The sequence below is a fragment of the Scyliorhinus canicula genome, chromosome 16 (assembly GCF_902713615.1).
Source record: "Scyliorhinus canicula chromosome 16, sScyCan1.1, whole genome shotgun sequence".
Classification (NCBI taxonomy): domain Eukaryota; kingdom Metazoa; phylum Chordata; class Chondrichthyes; order Carcharhiniformes; family Scyliorhinidae; genus Scyliorhinus; species Scyliorhinus canicula.
This window is the reverse complement of record NC_052161.1, coordinates 1,578,846-1,594,408: the sequence shown is the minus strand read 5'-3', so window position 1 is coordinate 1,594,408 and position 15,563 is coordinate 1,578,846. Positions and strand designations below refer to the sequence as shown.

The 15,563-nt window shown below is 54.2% G+C and overlaps 1 protein-coding gene across 1 annotated transcript in view; it reads left to right on the top strand.

The window, feature by feature from the left end:
* Positions 1 to 15,563, top strand: part of LOC119979315 (collagen alpha-1(XVII) chain-like) — a 236,466-nt gene that overhangs the window by 42,548 nt on the left and 178,355 nt on the right. Inside the window, 4 exon segments of the mRNA XM_038821395.1 lie at positions 3,827 to 3,934; positions 5,044 to 5,157; positions 5,797 to 5,844; positions 10,311 to 10,346. Of these exon segments, the coding sequence (XP_038677323.1) occupies positions 3,827 to 3,934; positions 5,044 to 5,157; positions 5,797 to 5,844; positions 10,311 to 10,346 (306 nt within the window).

Below are 15,563 nucleotides of genomic sequence, written 5' to 3'. Positions count from 1 at the left end.
TTAGCACTGCTGCCTCACAGTGCCAGGGACCCGGGTTAACACTGCTGTCTCACAGTGCCAGGGGCCTGGGTTAACACTGCTGTCTCACAGTACCAGGGACCCGGGTTAACACTGCTGTCTCACAATGCCAGGGACCCGGGTTAACACTGCTGCCTCACAATGCCAGGGACCCGGGTTAGCACTGCTGTCTCACAGTGCCAGGGACCCGGGTTAACACTGCTGTCTCACAGTGCCAGGGACCCGGGTTAACACTGCTGTCTCACAGTGCCAGGGACCCAGGTTAACATTGCTGTCTCACAGTGCCAGGGACCCGGGTTAACACTGCTGTCCCACAGTGCCAGGGACCCGGGTTAACACTGCTGTCTCACAGTGCCAGGGACCCGGGTTAACACTGCTGCCTCACAGTGCCAGGGACCCGGGTTAATACTGCTGCCTCACAGTGCCAGGGGCCTGGGTTAACACTGCTGCCTCACAGCGCCAGGGACCCGGGTTAACACTGCTGTCTCACAGTGCCAGGGACCCGGGTTAACACTGCTGTCTCACAGTGCCAGGGACCCGGGTAACACTGCTGTCTCACAGTGCCAGGGACCCGGGTTAACACTGCTGTCTCTCAGTGCCAGGACCCGGGGTAACACTGCTGCCTCACAGTGCCAGGGACCCGGGTTAACACTGCTGTCTCACAGTGCCAGGGACCCGGGTTAACACTGCTGTCTCACAGTGCCAGGGACCCGGGTTACACTGCTGTCTCACAGTGCCAGGGACCCGGGTTAACACTGCTGCCTCACAGTGCCAGGGACCCGGGTTAACACTGCTGCCTCACAGTGCCAGGGACCCGGTTAACACTGGTGTCTCACAGTGCCAGGGACCCGGGTTAACACTGCTGTCTCACAGTGCCAGGGACCCGGGTTAACACTGCTGCCTCACAGTGCCAGGGACCGGGTTAACGCTGCTGCCTCACAGTGCCAGGGACCCGGGTTAACACTGCTGCCTCACAGTGCCAGGGACCCGGGTTAACACTGGTGTCTCACAGTGCCACGGACCCGGGTTAGCACTGCTGTCTCACAGTGCCAGGGACCCGGGTTAACACTGCTGCCTCACAATGCCAGGGACCCGGGTTAGCACTGCTGTCTCACAGTGCCAGGGACCTGGGTTAACACTGCTGCCACACAGCGCCAGGGACCCGGGGTAACACTGCTGTCTCACAGCGCCATGGACCGGGTTAACTCTGCTGCCTCACAGTGCCAGGGACCCGGGTTAACTCTGCTGCCTCACAGCTGTCTCACAGTGCCAGGGACCCGGGTTAACTCTGCTGCCTCACAGTACCAGGGACCCGGGTTAACACTGCTGTCTCACAGCGCCAGGGACCCGGGTTAACACTGCTGCCTCACAGTGCCAGGGACCCGGGTTAGCACTGCTGTCTCACAGCGCCAGGGACCCGGGTTAACACTGCTGCCTCACAGTGCCAGGGACCCGGGTTAGCACTGCTGTCTCACAGTGCCAGGGACCCGGGTTAACACTGCTGTCTCACAGTGCCAGGGACCCGGGTTAGCACTGCTGTCTCACAGTGCCAGGGACCCGGGTTAGCACTGCTGTCTCACAGCGCCAGGGACCCGGGTTAACACTGCTGCCTCACAGTGCCAGGGACCCGGGTTAGCACTGCTGTCTCACAGTGCCAGGGACCCGGGTTAACACTGCTGCCTCACAGTGCCAGGGACCCGGGTTAACACTGCTGTCTCACAGCGCCAGGGACCCGGGTTAACACTGCTGTCTCACAGAGCCAGGGACCCGGGTTAACACTGCTGCCTCACAGTGCCAGGGACCCGGCTTCAATTCCAGCCTCGGGTCACTATCTGTGCGGAGTCTGCACGTTCTCCCCGTGTGTGCGTGGGTTTCCTCCGGGTGCTCCGGTTTCCTCCCACAGTCCAAAGATGTGCGGGTTTGGTGGGGTGGCTGGATATGGGTGCCATGCGTATTTGAAGGATCAGTGCAGACTCGATGGGCCAAATGACCTCCTTTTATACTGTAGGGATTCTATGATTCTATAGAAATGGTCCTCAGTAATCTATCCATTTCTAACATTTCAAATTCTAAACATGTCAAACAAATTATTCCTTGAATCTTCAATATTCCAGGGAATACAAGTCCAATTGATGTAATCGCTCCTCATAGGTAACATTCTGTTAAATCAACCCTGTATTCCGCCTGAGACCAATATATCCTTCCTGTACACAGCACCCAGAGCTGTACACAGCACCCAGAGCTGTACACAGCACCCAGAGCTGTACACAGCACCCAGAGCTGTATGCAGCGCCCAGAGCTGTACACAGCACCCAGAGCTGTACACAGCACCCAGAACTGTACGCAGCGCCCAGAGCTGTACACAGCACCCAGAGCTGTACACAGCACCCAGAGCTGTACACAGCACCCAGAGCTGTACGCAGCACCCAGAGCTGTACACAGCACCCAGAACTGTACACAGCACCCAGAGCTGTACACAGCACCCAGAGCTGTACGCAGCACCCAGAGCTGTACACAGCACCCAGAACTGTACGCAGCACCCAGAGCTGTACTGCGTCACTGAGAACTGTACACAGCACCCAGAACTATACACAGCACCCAGAACTGTATGCAGCGCCCAGAGCTGTACGCAGCGCCCAGAACTGTACTCAGCGCCCAGAGCTGTACGCAGCGCTCAGAGCTGTACACAGCACCCAGAGCTGTACGCAGCACCCAGAGCTGTACGCAGCACCCAGAGCTGTACGCAGCGCCCAGAGCTGTACGCAGCACCCAGAACTGTACACAGCGCCCAGAGCTGTACACAGCGCCCAGAGCTGTATGCAGCACCCAGAACTGTACACCGCACCCAGAACTGTACACAGAGCCCAGAGTTGTACGCAGCACCCAGAGCTGTACGCTGTGCCCAGAGCTGTACGCTGTGCCCAGAGCTGTGCAGTGCCCAGAGCTGTACGCTGTGCCCAGAGCTGTGCACTGTGCCCAGAGCTGTACGCAGCACCCAGAGCTGTACGCAGCACCCAGAGCTGTACTGCGTCACTGAGAACTGTACACAGCACCCAGAACTATACACAGCACCCAGAACTGTATGCAGCGCCCAGAGCTGTACGCAGCGCCCAGAACTGTACTCAGCGCCCAGAGCTGTACGCAGCGCTCAGAGCTGTACGCAGCACCCAGAGCTGTACGCAGCGCCCAGAGCTGTACGCAGCACCCAGAACTGTACACAGCGCCCAGAGCTGTACACAGCGCCCAGAGCTGTATGCAGCACCCAGAACTGTACACCGCACCCAGAACTGTACACAGAGCCCAGAGTTGTACGCAGCACCCAGAGCTGTACGCTGTGCCCAGAGCTGTACGCTGTGCCCAGAGCTGTGCAGTGCCCAGAGCTGTACGCTGTGCCCAGAGCTGTGCACTGTGCCCAGAGCTGTACGCAGCACCCAGAGCTGTACGCTGTGCCCAGAGCTGTACGCTGTGCCCAGAGCTGTACGCTGTGCCCAGAGCTGTGCAGTGCCCAGAGCTGTACGCTGTGCCCAGAGCTGTGCACTGTGCCCAGAGCTGTACGCAGCACCCAGAGCTGTACGCTGTGCCCAGAGCTGTGCACTGTGCCCAGAGCTGTACGCAGCACCCAGAGCTGTATGCAGCACCCAGAACTGTACACAGCACCCAGAGCTGTACGCTGTGCCCAGAGCTGTACGCAGCACCCAGAGCTGTACGCTGTGCCCAGAGCTGTGCACTGTGCTCCGGTATCTAACCAGAGTTTTGTGAAGCTGAAGAATGATTTCCTCTTATTTTGCCTTTTGTGTGTTTTCTGTAGGAGGCACCCACAGTAGCACTGGTTCCTCCACTCGACACCAGATTCTCACAGGAGGGTTTGGAACAGAAGGTATTACTTCATCCATCAGCAGCAGCTATCACAGTGCCTGTAAGTACCGGGGAGAGAGAGAGGGAGTGGAGAGATAGGAGAGCAAGAGGAAAGAGAAGAGACAGGGTTGGAGGGGACGGAGGGAGAGAGGGGGGAAATAATAAGGAAAGTGAGAGGAAAGAAGAAATAGATGGAGAACGAGAGGACGGGGGGATAGTGGGACAAGAGAGAGTAGCACAACAAAGGATGGGAGAGGGAGATGGACAAGAAAAGGGAGAGACTGAGAGAAAGACAGTTAATGGATAGAGAGAGATGGAGAGAAGGAGAGGTAGTGGGATGGAGGGATAGTGATGAAGGAACAGAACAAGAGAAGGAAAGAGTGAGAGGGAGAGACGCAGACTGAGAAAGGTAGTGAGAGAGGGCGGGGGGGAAGAGGGAGGGAGAGAGGGAGGGAGGGAGAGAGGGAGGGAGGGAGAGAGAGGGAGGGAGGGAGAGAGGGAGGGAGGGAGAGAGAGAGGGAGGGAGAGAGGGAGGGAGGGAGAGAGAGAGGGAGAGAGAGATAGAGGGAGTAAAGGAGAGAGGCAGGGATGGAGGGTGAGACGGAGGGAGGAATGGAGGGAGGGACGGCAGTTGGGAGAGACGGAGGAAGGGAGAGAGGGAGGGAGAGAGGGAGGGAGAGAGGGAGGGAGAGAGAGAGGGAGGGAGGGAGAGAGGGAGGGAGAGAGGGAGTGAGGGAGGGAGGGAGGGAGAGAGGGAGGGAGGGAGGGAGGGAGAGAGGGAGGGAGGGAGGGAGGGAGAGAGGGAGGGAGGGAGGGAGAGAGAGAGGGAGAGAGGGAAGGAGGGAGAGAGGGAGAGAGGGAAGGAGGGAGAGAGGGAGAGAGGGAGGGAGGAAGAGAGGAAGGGAGGGAGGGAGAGCAGTCACTCCCAAGGTTTGGTCTGATCTCCAGTATCAAAGGTTGAGACTGATTCTCCCGGCATTTCCTGATTCCCATTATTGAGGATCCCAGCAAAGTATTAGCAGCATCTAACCCCTCACTCTTACCCCCTCCCCCCTTCTCCCCGGACCCCTGCCCCAGAGCTTGGGGTCTGTCTGACTGTCCGGACTGGATTGTGCCTGATCAATGAGAATGTTGATGACATTAACGCTGTCGTTCTGCTTCATGTCCCAGCTGCAGGCAGAGCCGGATATTCCAGGACTCGATTCCCAGGTTCAACACTTTCAATCTCACCGGACACGTCACTGGAACGGAAAACATTCATCGGCCGGAATGGAGGATACGAGGGTAGGTGGAAGGGAGGGAGAGGCAACTGTGACCGACGAGAGAGAGAGAGACAGCCAAAGATAGAGAGAGTGGGAAACAGAGAAGAGACGAGGGAGAGGGAGAACCAGACAGAGGAAAGAGAGACTGAGAAAGACAGAGAGAAAGACATGGACAGTGACACAGAGACAAGGAGAGTGAGGGCAGAGAGAGAGACAGAGAAAGCGAGACAGAGGGAGAGAAAGAAAGAGATGGAGAATCATAGTGAGGAATGAATGAGTGAAAGAGTGCAAAGGCAGTTAGGCTAATGAGCAATGGAAAGTTGGTGAAGAGGGACCTGGGCAGCACGGTAGCACAGTGGATAGCACTGTGGCTTCACAGCGCCAGGATCCCAGGTTCGATTCCCGGCTTGGGTCACTGTCTGTGCGGAGTCTGCGCGTTCTCCCCGTGTCTGCGGGCTTTCCTCCGGTTTCCTCCCACAAGTCCCGAAAGACGTGCTGTTAGATAATTTGGACATTCTGAATTCTCCCTCTCTGTACCCGAACAGGCACCAGAGTGTGGCGACTAGGGGCTTTCTCAGTAACTTCCTTGCAGTGTTAATGTAAGCCTACTTCTGACAATAAAGATTATTATTATAATTATTATTATGTTCTTTTTTTTCAGGTAGTTCCAGTGGAAATTCCTCCCCAGAGTTCACACGGAAAGAATTCAGTAAGAACATCAAACATTCGCTCCCTTCTAATGTCCCAGTAAACACCAACCAGACAACATCTCAGGGAGAGAGGAGAGCTCTGCCCCCATCTCCAGCATTGGAATGTTTGATGGGGACAGTGTAGAGGGAGCTTTACTCTGTATCTAACCCCGTGCTGTACCTGTCCTGGGAGTGTTTGATGGGGACAGTGTAGAGGGAGCTTTACTCTGTATCTAACCCCGTGCTGTACCTGTCCTGGGAGTGTTTGATGGGGACAGTGTAGAGGGAGCTTTACTCTGTATCTAACCCCGTGCTGTACCTGCCCTGGGAGTGTCTGATGGGGACAGTGTAGAGGGAGCTTTGCTCTGTATCTAACCCCGTGCTGTACCTGTCCTGGGAATGTTTGATGGGGACAGTGTAGAGGGAGCTTTACTCTGTATCTAACCCCGTGCTGTACCTGTCCTGGGAGTGTTTGATGGGGACAGTGTAGATGGAGCTTTACTCTGTATCTAACCCCGTGCTGTACCTGTCCTGGGAGTGTTTGATGGGGACAGTGTAGACGGAGCTTTACACTGTATCTAACCCCGTGCTGTACCTGTCCTGGGAGTGTTTGATGGGGACAGTGTAGAGGGAGCTTTACTCTGTATCTAACCCGTGCTGTACCTGTCCTGGGAGTGTTTGATGGGGACAGTGTAGAGGGAGCTTTACTCTGTATCTAACCCCGTGCTGTACCTGTCCTGGGAGTGTTTGATGGGGACAGTGTAGAGGGAGCTTTACTCTGTATCTAACCCCGTGCTGTACCTGTCCTGGGAGTGTTTGATGGGGACAGTGTAGAGGAAGCTTTACTCTGTATCTAACCACGTACTGTACCTGTCCTGGGAGTGTTTGATGGGGACAGTGTAGAGAGAGCTTTACTCTGTATCTAACCCTGTGCTGTACCTGTCCTGGGAGTGTTTGATGGGGACAGTGTAGAGGGAGCTTTACTCTGTATCTAACCCCGTGCTGTACCTGTCCTGGGAGTGTTTGATGGGACAGTGTAGAGGGAGCTTTACTCTGTATCTAACCCCGTGCTGTACCTGTCCTGGGAGTGTTTGATGGGGACAGTGTAGAGAGAGCTTTACTCTGTATCTAACCCTGTGCTGTACCTGTCCTGGGTGTGTTTGATGGGGACAGTGTAGTGGAAGCTTTACTCTGTATCTAACCCCGTGCTGTACCTTCCCTGGGAGTGTTTGATGGGGACAGTGTAGAGGGAGCTTTACTCTGTATCTAACCCCATGCTGTACCTGTCCTGGGAGTGTTTGATGGGGACAGTGTAGAGGGAGCTTTACTCTGTATCTAACCCCGTGCTGTACCTGTCCTGGGAGTGTTTGATGGGGACAGTGTAGACGGAGCTTTACTCTGTATCTAACCCCATGCTGTACCTGTCCTGGGAGTGTTTGATGGGGACAGTGTAGAGGGAGCTTTACTCTGTATCTAACCCCGTGCTGTACCTGTCCTGGGAGTGTTTGATGGGGACAGTGTAGAGGGAGCTTTACTCTGTATCTAACCCCGTGCTGTACCTGTCCTGGGAGTGTTTGATGGGGACAGTGTAGAGGGAGCTTTACTCTGTATCTAACCCCGTGCTGTACCTGTCCTGGGAGTGTTTGATGGGGACAGTGTAGAGGGAGCTTTACTCTGTATCTAACCCTGTGCTGTACCTGTCCTGGGAGTGTTTGATGGGGACAGTGTAGAGGGAGCTTTACTCTGTATCTAACCCCGTGCTATACCAAAAATCATAGAATGGTTGCAGGACAGAAGGAGGCCATTTGGCCTGAATGAGCAATTCACCCAGTTCCACTCTCTGTGTCCCTTCAAATTATTCTTTTTCAGATAATCAATCAATTCCTTTTTGAAAGCCTCGATTGGCCTGCCTCCACCACACTCACAGACAGTACATTCCAGATCCTAACCACTCGCTGTGTGAATCTGTCTCCACCACACTCACAGACAGTATATTCCAGATCCTAACCACTCGCTGTGTGAATCTGTCTCCACCACACTTTCAGACAGTACATTCCAGATCCTAACCACTCGCTGTGTGAATCTGTCTCCACCACACTCACAGACAGTACATTCCGGATCCTAACCACTCGCTGTGTGAATCTGTCTCCACCACACTCACAGACAGCACATTCCAGATCCTAACCACTCGCTGTGTGAATCTGTCTCCACCGCACTCACAGACAGTACATTCCAGATCCTAACCACTCGCTGTGTGAATCTGCCTCCACCACACTCACAGACAGTACATTCCAGATCCTAACCACTCGCTGTGTGAATCTGCCTCCACCACACTCACAGACAGTACATTCCAGATCCTAACCACTCGCTGTGTGAATCTGTCTCCACCACACTCACAGACAGTACATTACAGATCCTAACCACTCGCTGTGTGAATCTGCCTCCACCACACTCACAGTCAGTACATTCCAGATCCTAACCACTCGCTGTGTGAATCTGTCTCCACCACACTCACAGACAGTACATTCTGGATCCAAACCACTCGCTGTGTGAATCTTCTAAAAGCTTCCCCCACTGAGGTTAAAGTGACTAATCTGGAGTCGCTGGGATTTTATTTACACTCTTTATGAACATTTGCAATTCTCCAGGCTTCTGGCATCATTCTGCAGCAGAAGAAAGTTCAAAAAATATTGGCCAATGCCTCCGGAATTTTCATTCTCACTTCCTTCAATATTCATGGAATCATCTCCAGTCCTCGTACCTTATCAACTTTAAGTACAGACACTGATCTAATATCAATTTTCAATCCATCTCTTCTGAATCTCTTCTTTCACCATGAGCTTGGTAACGACAAGTATAAAGTATCGATTTAATACTTCACCTCTGCCCCTACTACCAACCATAAATTCCCTTTTTACTCCCTAATCAGTCCCACTCCTCCTCCTCTTATCTCCTTGTATGATTCATATGTCAAAGACTTTGGAAATCCTGTTATGTTAGCTGCCAGTCTCTTCTCATGCTCTCCCGTTGCTTCTCTTATTTTCTTTTTCAATTCCATATCCAGCCTGGTTCTCATTCCGTTGTACAGCTGACATCTGGCATAATCATATTGTCTCTGATTCACCTTAATCTTTATCTCTTTGTTTATCAGGGAGGTTTGGATTGTTTGCCCTGCCTTTTCCCTCTGTGGAAGTACACCGTAACCATGCGGGAACTATTTCTCCACTAAAAACAGTCCATTATTCAGTCACCGTTTTACCTGCAAAATCTGGATTGCAATTTATCTGGTCCATTTCACTCCTACCCCACTGGCTGCCCTCCAGTTAATTATTCTCAGTTTGGATTGTTCCTTTTCCTTTTCTACAATAGCCGAAACCTTGTAACACTGTCCGCTGAATGTTCTCTCACTGGCACTCCTACTCGATCCACTTGGCCCACCTCACAGGAACCATGCCCACCAGTGCCCCCTTTCTCGCTGGACTGGACGCATACTTCTGTCCAAAGATCTCCTGAACATACACCAAGAATGCTTGACCCTTTCTGATCTTTACATTATTCTGGTCTATATACAGATAACTAAAGTCCCCCATCATATCTAACTGCATAGGGGCCTCACGGTAGCATGGTGGTTAGCATCAATGCTTCACAGCTCCAGGGTCCCAGGTTCGATTCCCGGCTGGGTCACTGTCTGTGTGGAGTCTGCACGTCCTCCCCCTGTGTGCGTGGGTTTCCTCCGGGTGCTCCGGTTTCCTCCCACAGTCCAAAGATGTGCGGGTTAGGTGGATTGGCCATGCTAAATTGCCCGTAGTGTAAGGTTAATGGGGGGATTGTTGGGTTACGGGTATACGGGTTACGTGGGTTTAAGTAGGGTGATCATTGCTCGGCACAACATCGAGGGCCGAAGGGCCTGTTCTGTGCTGTACTGTTCTATGTCTATGTCTATAGATCTTGCACCTCTATAATTTCCTTGCAAATTGACAGCAGTCCCAATAGTTGGCAGCCTACAAACGGCATTGTGCAATATAATTACACCTTTCATGTTCCATGGTTCAAGCCCAATTGATTCTGTGCTTGAACCCTCTCCGACACGGTTGCACAGTGGTTAGCACTGTTGCTTCACAGCTCCAGGGTCCCAGGTTCGATCCCCCGCTGGGTCACTGTCTGTGCGGAGTCTGCACGTTCTCCCCGTGTGCGTGGGTTTCCTCCGGGTGCTCCGGTTTCCTCCCACAGTCTAAAGATGTTCAGATTAGGTGGATTGGCCATGATAACTTGCCCTTAGTGTGTCCAAAAAGGTTAGGTGCGGTTACTGGGTTAGAGTGGATGTGTGGGCTTAAGTAGGGTGCTCATTCCAAGGGCAGGTGCAGACTCGATAGGCTGAATGGCCTCCTCCTGCTCTGTAAATTCTATGATTGACATCCTCTTTCTCCAGCATCTGTCCTGATCTACAATGTTCCGCACTAACTGATGTCTTGTTGCGGCTTCGCAGGTACGTCACACACCAGAGGAAGGAGTCACAGTCGAGGTAAGACGACACCAGCCCAGCTTCTGAAAGATTGATTCAGAGTCCAGCCTGTCCCTGTGCCCAGCAAACTCTTGCTGCAATCTATAGATGCCGTATCCCATCCTGAGGTCAAGGCTCAGGATACGACTCAGAGATTGTGATGCAGGCAGCAACAGCTGCTTCATGTGAACCTTAACCACGGTCTGGCTCCACACTGCTGCTCTGATTGGCTCAGTGGGTCACTCCAGTCAAAAGGTCATGGGTTTAAATCTGATACCAGAGAGTTGAACTTATATACACCTGGCAGGACTGAGGGAGTGCCGCACTGTCAGAGGGTCAGTACTGAGGGAGTGCTGCACTGTCAGAGGGTCAGTACTGAGGGAGTGCCGCACTGTCAGAGGGTCAGTACTGAGGGAGTGCTGCACTGTCAGAGGGTCAGTACTGAGGGAGCGCTGCACTGTCAGAGGGTCAGTACTGAGGGAGTGCTGCACTGTCAGAGGGTCAGTACTGAGGGAGTGCTGCGCTGTCAGAGGGTCAGTACTGAGGGAGTGCCGCATTGTCAGAGGGTCAGTACTGAGGGAGTGCCGCACTGTCAGAGGGTCAGTACTGAGGGAGAGCTGCACTGTCAGAGGGTCAGTACTGAGGGAGTGCTGCACTGTCAGAGGGTCAGTACTGAGGGAGTGCCGCACTGACAGAGGGTCAGTACTGAGGGAGTGCCGCACTGTCAGAGGGTCAGTACTGAGGGAGTGCCGCACTGTCAGAGGGTCAGTACTGAGGGAGTGCCGCACTGTCAGAGGGTCAGTACTGAGGGAGTGCTGCACTGTCAGAGGGTCAGTACTGAGGGGGTGCTGCACTGTCAGAGGGTCAGTACTGAGGGAGTGCTGCACTGTCAGAGGGTCAGCACTGAGGGAGTGCCGCACTGTCAGAGAGTCAGTACTGAGGGAGTGCTGCACTGTCAGAGGGTCAGTACTGAGGGAGTGCCGCACTGTCAGAGGGTCAGTACTGAGGGAGTGCTGCACTGTCAGAGGGTCAGTACTGAGGGAGTGCCGCACTGTCAGAGGGTCAGGACTGAGGGAGTGCCGCACTGTCAGAGGGTCAGTACTGAGGGAGTGCTGCACTGTCAGAGGGTCAGTACTGAGGGAGTGCTGCGCTGTCAGAGGGTCAGTACTGAGGGAGTGCCGCATTGTCAGAGGGTCAGTACTGAGGGAGTGCCGCACTGTCAGAGGGTCAGTACTGAGGGAGAGCTGCACTGTCAGAGGGTCAGTACTGAGGGAGTGCTGCACTGTCAGAGGGTCAGTACTGAGGGAGTGCCGCACTGACAGAGGGTCAGTACTGAGGGAGTGCCGCACTGTCAGAGGGTCAGTACTGAGGGAGTGCCGCACTGTCAGAGGGTCAGTACTGAGGGAGTGCCGCACTGTCAGAGGGTCAGTACTGAGGGAGTGCTGCACTGTCAGAGGGTCAGTACTGAGGGGGTGCTGCACTGTCAGAGGGTCAGTACTGAGGGAGTGCTGCACTGTCAGAGGGTCAGCACTGAGGGAGTGCCGCACTGTCAGAGAGTCAGTACTGAGGGAGTGCTGCACTGTCAGAGGGTCAGTACTGAGGGAGTGCCGCACTGTCAGAGGGTCAGTACTGAGGGAGTGCTGCACTGTCAGAGGGTCAGTACTGAGGGAGTGCCGCACTGTCAGAGGGTCAGGACTGAGGGAGTGCCGCACTGTCAGAGGGTCAGTACTGAGGGAGTGCCGCACTGTCAGAGGGTCAGTACTGAGGGAGTGCCGCACTGTCAGAGGGTCAGTACTGAGGGAGTGCCGCACCATCAGAGGGTCAGTACTGAGGGAGTGCTGCACTGTCAGAGGGTCAGTACCGAGGGAGTGCCGCACTGTCAGAGGGTCAGTACTGAGGGAGTGCTGCACTGTCAGAGGGTCAGTACTGAGGGAGTGCTGCGCTGTCAGAGGGTCAGTACTGAGGGAGTGCCGCACTGTCAGAGGGTCAGTACTGAGGGAGTGCCGCACTGTCAGAGGGTCAGTACTCAGGGAGCGCTGCACTGTCAGAGGGTCAGTACTGAGGGAGTGCCGCACTGTCAGAGGGTCAGCACTGAGGGAGTGCCGCACTGTCAGAGGGTCAGTACTGAGGGAGCGCTGCACTGTCAGAGGGTCAGTACTGAGGGAATGCCGCACTGTCAGAGGGTCAGCACTGAGGGAGTGCCGCACTGTCAGAGGGTCAGTACTGAGGGAGTGCCGCACTGTCAGAGGGTCAGTACTGAGGGAGTGCTGCACTGTCAGAGGGTCAGTACTGAGGGAGTGCCGCACTGTCAGAGGGTCAGTACTGAGGGAGTGCCGCACTGTCAGAGGGTCAGGACTGAGGGAGTGCCGCACTGTCAGAGGGTCAGTACTGAGGGAGTGCTGCACTGTCAGAGGGTCAGTACTGAGGGAGTGCCGCACTGTCAGAGGGTCAGGACTGAGGGAGTGCCGCACTGTCAGAGGGTCAGTACTGAGGGAGTGCTGCACTGTCAGAGGGTCAGTGCTGAGGGAGTGCTGCGCTGTCAGAGGGTCAGTACTGAGGGAGTGCTGCACTGTCAGAGGGTCAGTACTGAGGGAGTGCCGCACTGTCAGAGGGTCAGTACTGAGGGAGTGCCGCACTGTCAGAGGGTCAGTATTGAGGGAGTGCTGCACTGTCAGAGGGTCAGTACTGAGGGAGTGCCGCACTGTCAGAGGGTCAGGACTGAGGGAGTGCCGCACTGTCAGAGGGTCAGTATTGAGGGAGTGCTGCACTGTCAGAGGGTCAGTACTGAGGGAGTGCTGCACTGTCAGAGGGTCAGTACTGAGGGAGCGCCGCACTGTCAGAGGGTCAGTACTGAGGGAGTGCCGCACTGTCAGAGGGTCAGTACTGAGGGAGTGCCGCACTGTCAGAGGGTCAGTACTGAGGGAGTGCCGCACTGTCAGAGGGTCAGTACTGAGGGAGCGCCGCACTGTCAGAGGGTCAGTACTGAGGGAGCGCCGCACTGTCAGAGGGTCAGTACTGAGGGAGTGCCGCACTGTCAGAGGGTCAGTACTGAGGGAGCGCCGCACTGTCAGAGGGTCAGTACTGAGGGAGTGCTGCACTGTCAGAGGGTCAGTACTGAGGGAGTGCTGCACTGTCAGAGGGTCAGTACTGAGGGAGTGCCGCACTGTCAGAGGGTCAGTACTGAGGGAGTGCCGCACTGTCAGAGGGTCAGTACTGAGGGAGCGCTGCGCTGTCAGAGGGTCAGTACTGAGGGAGTGTCGCACTGTCAGAGGGTCAGTACTGAGGGAGTGCTGCACTGTCAGAGGGTCAGTACTGAGGGAGTGCTGCACTGTCAGAGGGTCAGTACTGAGGGAGTGCTGCACTGACAGAGGGTCAGTACTGAGGGAGTGCCGCACTGTCAGAGGGTCAGTACTGAGGGAGTGCCGCACTGTCAGAGGGTCAGTACTGAGGGAGTGCTGCACTGTCAGAGGGTCAGTACTGAGGGAGTGCCGCACTGTCAGAGGGTCAGTACTGAGGGAGTGCCGCACTGTCAGAGGGTCAGTACTGAGGGAGTGCTGCACTGTCAGAGGGTCAGTACTGAGGGAGTGCCGCACTGTCAGAGGGTCAGTACTGAGGGAGTGCCGCACTGTCAGAGGGTCAGTACTGAGGGAGTGCCGCACTGTCAGAGGGTCAGTACTGAGGGAGTGCCACACTGTCAGAGGGTCAGTACTGAGGGAGTGCCACACTGTCAGAGGGTCAGTACTGAGGGAGTGCTGCACTGTCAGAGGGTCAGTACTGAGGGAGTGCTGCACTGTCAGAGGGTCAGTGCTGAGGGAGTGCCGCACTGTCAGAGGGTCAGTACTGAGGGAGTGCTGCACTGTCAGAGGGTCAGTACTGAGAGAGTGCTGCACTGTCAGAGGGTCAGTACTGAGGGAGCGCTGCACTGTCAGAGGGTCAGTACTGAGGGTGTGATAAAGTGAGGGAATGTCTTTCAGATAAATTATTAAACTCCGGCCTTATCTCCTTCCTTATCTGGCCATTATCGGTCTGCTGACACTGTTTTGGAGCAGAGTGAGGTGTTGTAAAGCAGATAGCCGGGTGCTGTCGGATGGAACTGGAGTTTAGTGTTTTTACATTTACAAGTTTTATCGTTAGAGACTCACAAATCCTGCCCCTCCAATCTAGCGCTGCAGTTTCAGCCTGGTCTGAAACATTCACCTGAGGAAGGAGCTGCGCTCCGAAAGCTAGTGTTTGAAACAAACCTGTTGGACTTTAACCTGGTGTTGTCAGACTTCTTACTGTGCTCACCCCAGTCCAACGCCGGCATCTCCACATCATGGGAAAGAGATAGGAACCGTGGTTAATCCCAGTTAATGCCCTCCACCGGAATGTAACTGAACACCCAAAACGCAATTAATGCTGTGAAACTATTGCCTGAGTTCTGATCAAAATTCAACCCGTAGCCAACTCTTGACTGAAATCTTTGGGAGAATAGCCAATATTGTTCCTTTGTTTAAGAAGGGTATCAGGGATAATCCAGGGAACTACAGGCCGGTGAGCCTTCTGTCAGTGGTAGGGAAATTACTGGAAAAGCTTCTTTGGGATAGGATTTGCTCACGTTTGGAAATAAATGGGCTTATTAGCGATAGGCAGCATGGTTTTGTGAAGGGGAGGTTATGTCTCACTAACTTGATCAAGTTTTTTGGGGAAGTGACACAGCTGATGGATGAAGGTAGGGTAAGGTGGATACAGAACTGGCAAGGTCATAGAAGGCAGAGAGTAGCAATGGAAGGGTGCTTTTCTGATTGGAGGGCTGTGACTAGTGGCGTTCCACAGGGATCAGTGCTGGGACCTTTGCTGTTTGTAGTAAATATAAATAATTTGGATGAAAATGTAGTTGGTCTGATTAGTAAGTTTGCAGACGACACAAAGATTTGTGGAATTGTGGATAGCGATGAGGACTGTCAGAGGATACAGCAGGATTTAGATCGTTTGGAGACTTGGGTGGAGAGATGGCAGATGGAGTTTAATCGGGACAAATGTGAGGTAATACATTTTGGAAGGTCTAATGCAGGTAGGGAATATACAGTGAATGGTAGAACTCTCAAGAGTATTGAAAGTGAGAGAGATCGAGGTGTACAGGTCCACAGGTCACTGAAAGGGGCAACACAGGTGGAGAAGGTAGTCAAGAAGGCATACGGCATGCTTGCCTTCATTGGCCAGGGCATTGAGTATAAGAATTAGCAAGTCATGTTGCAG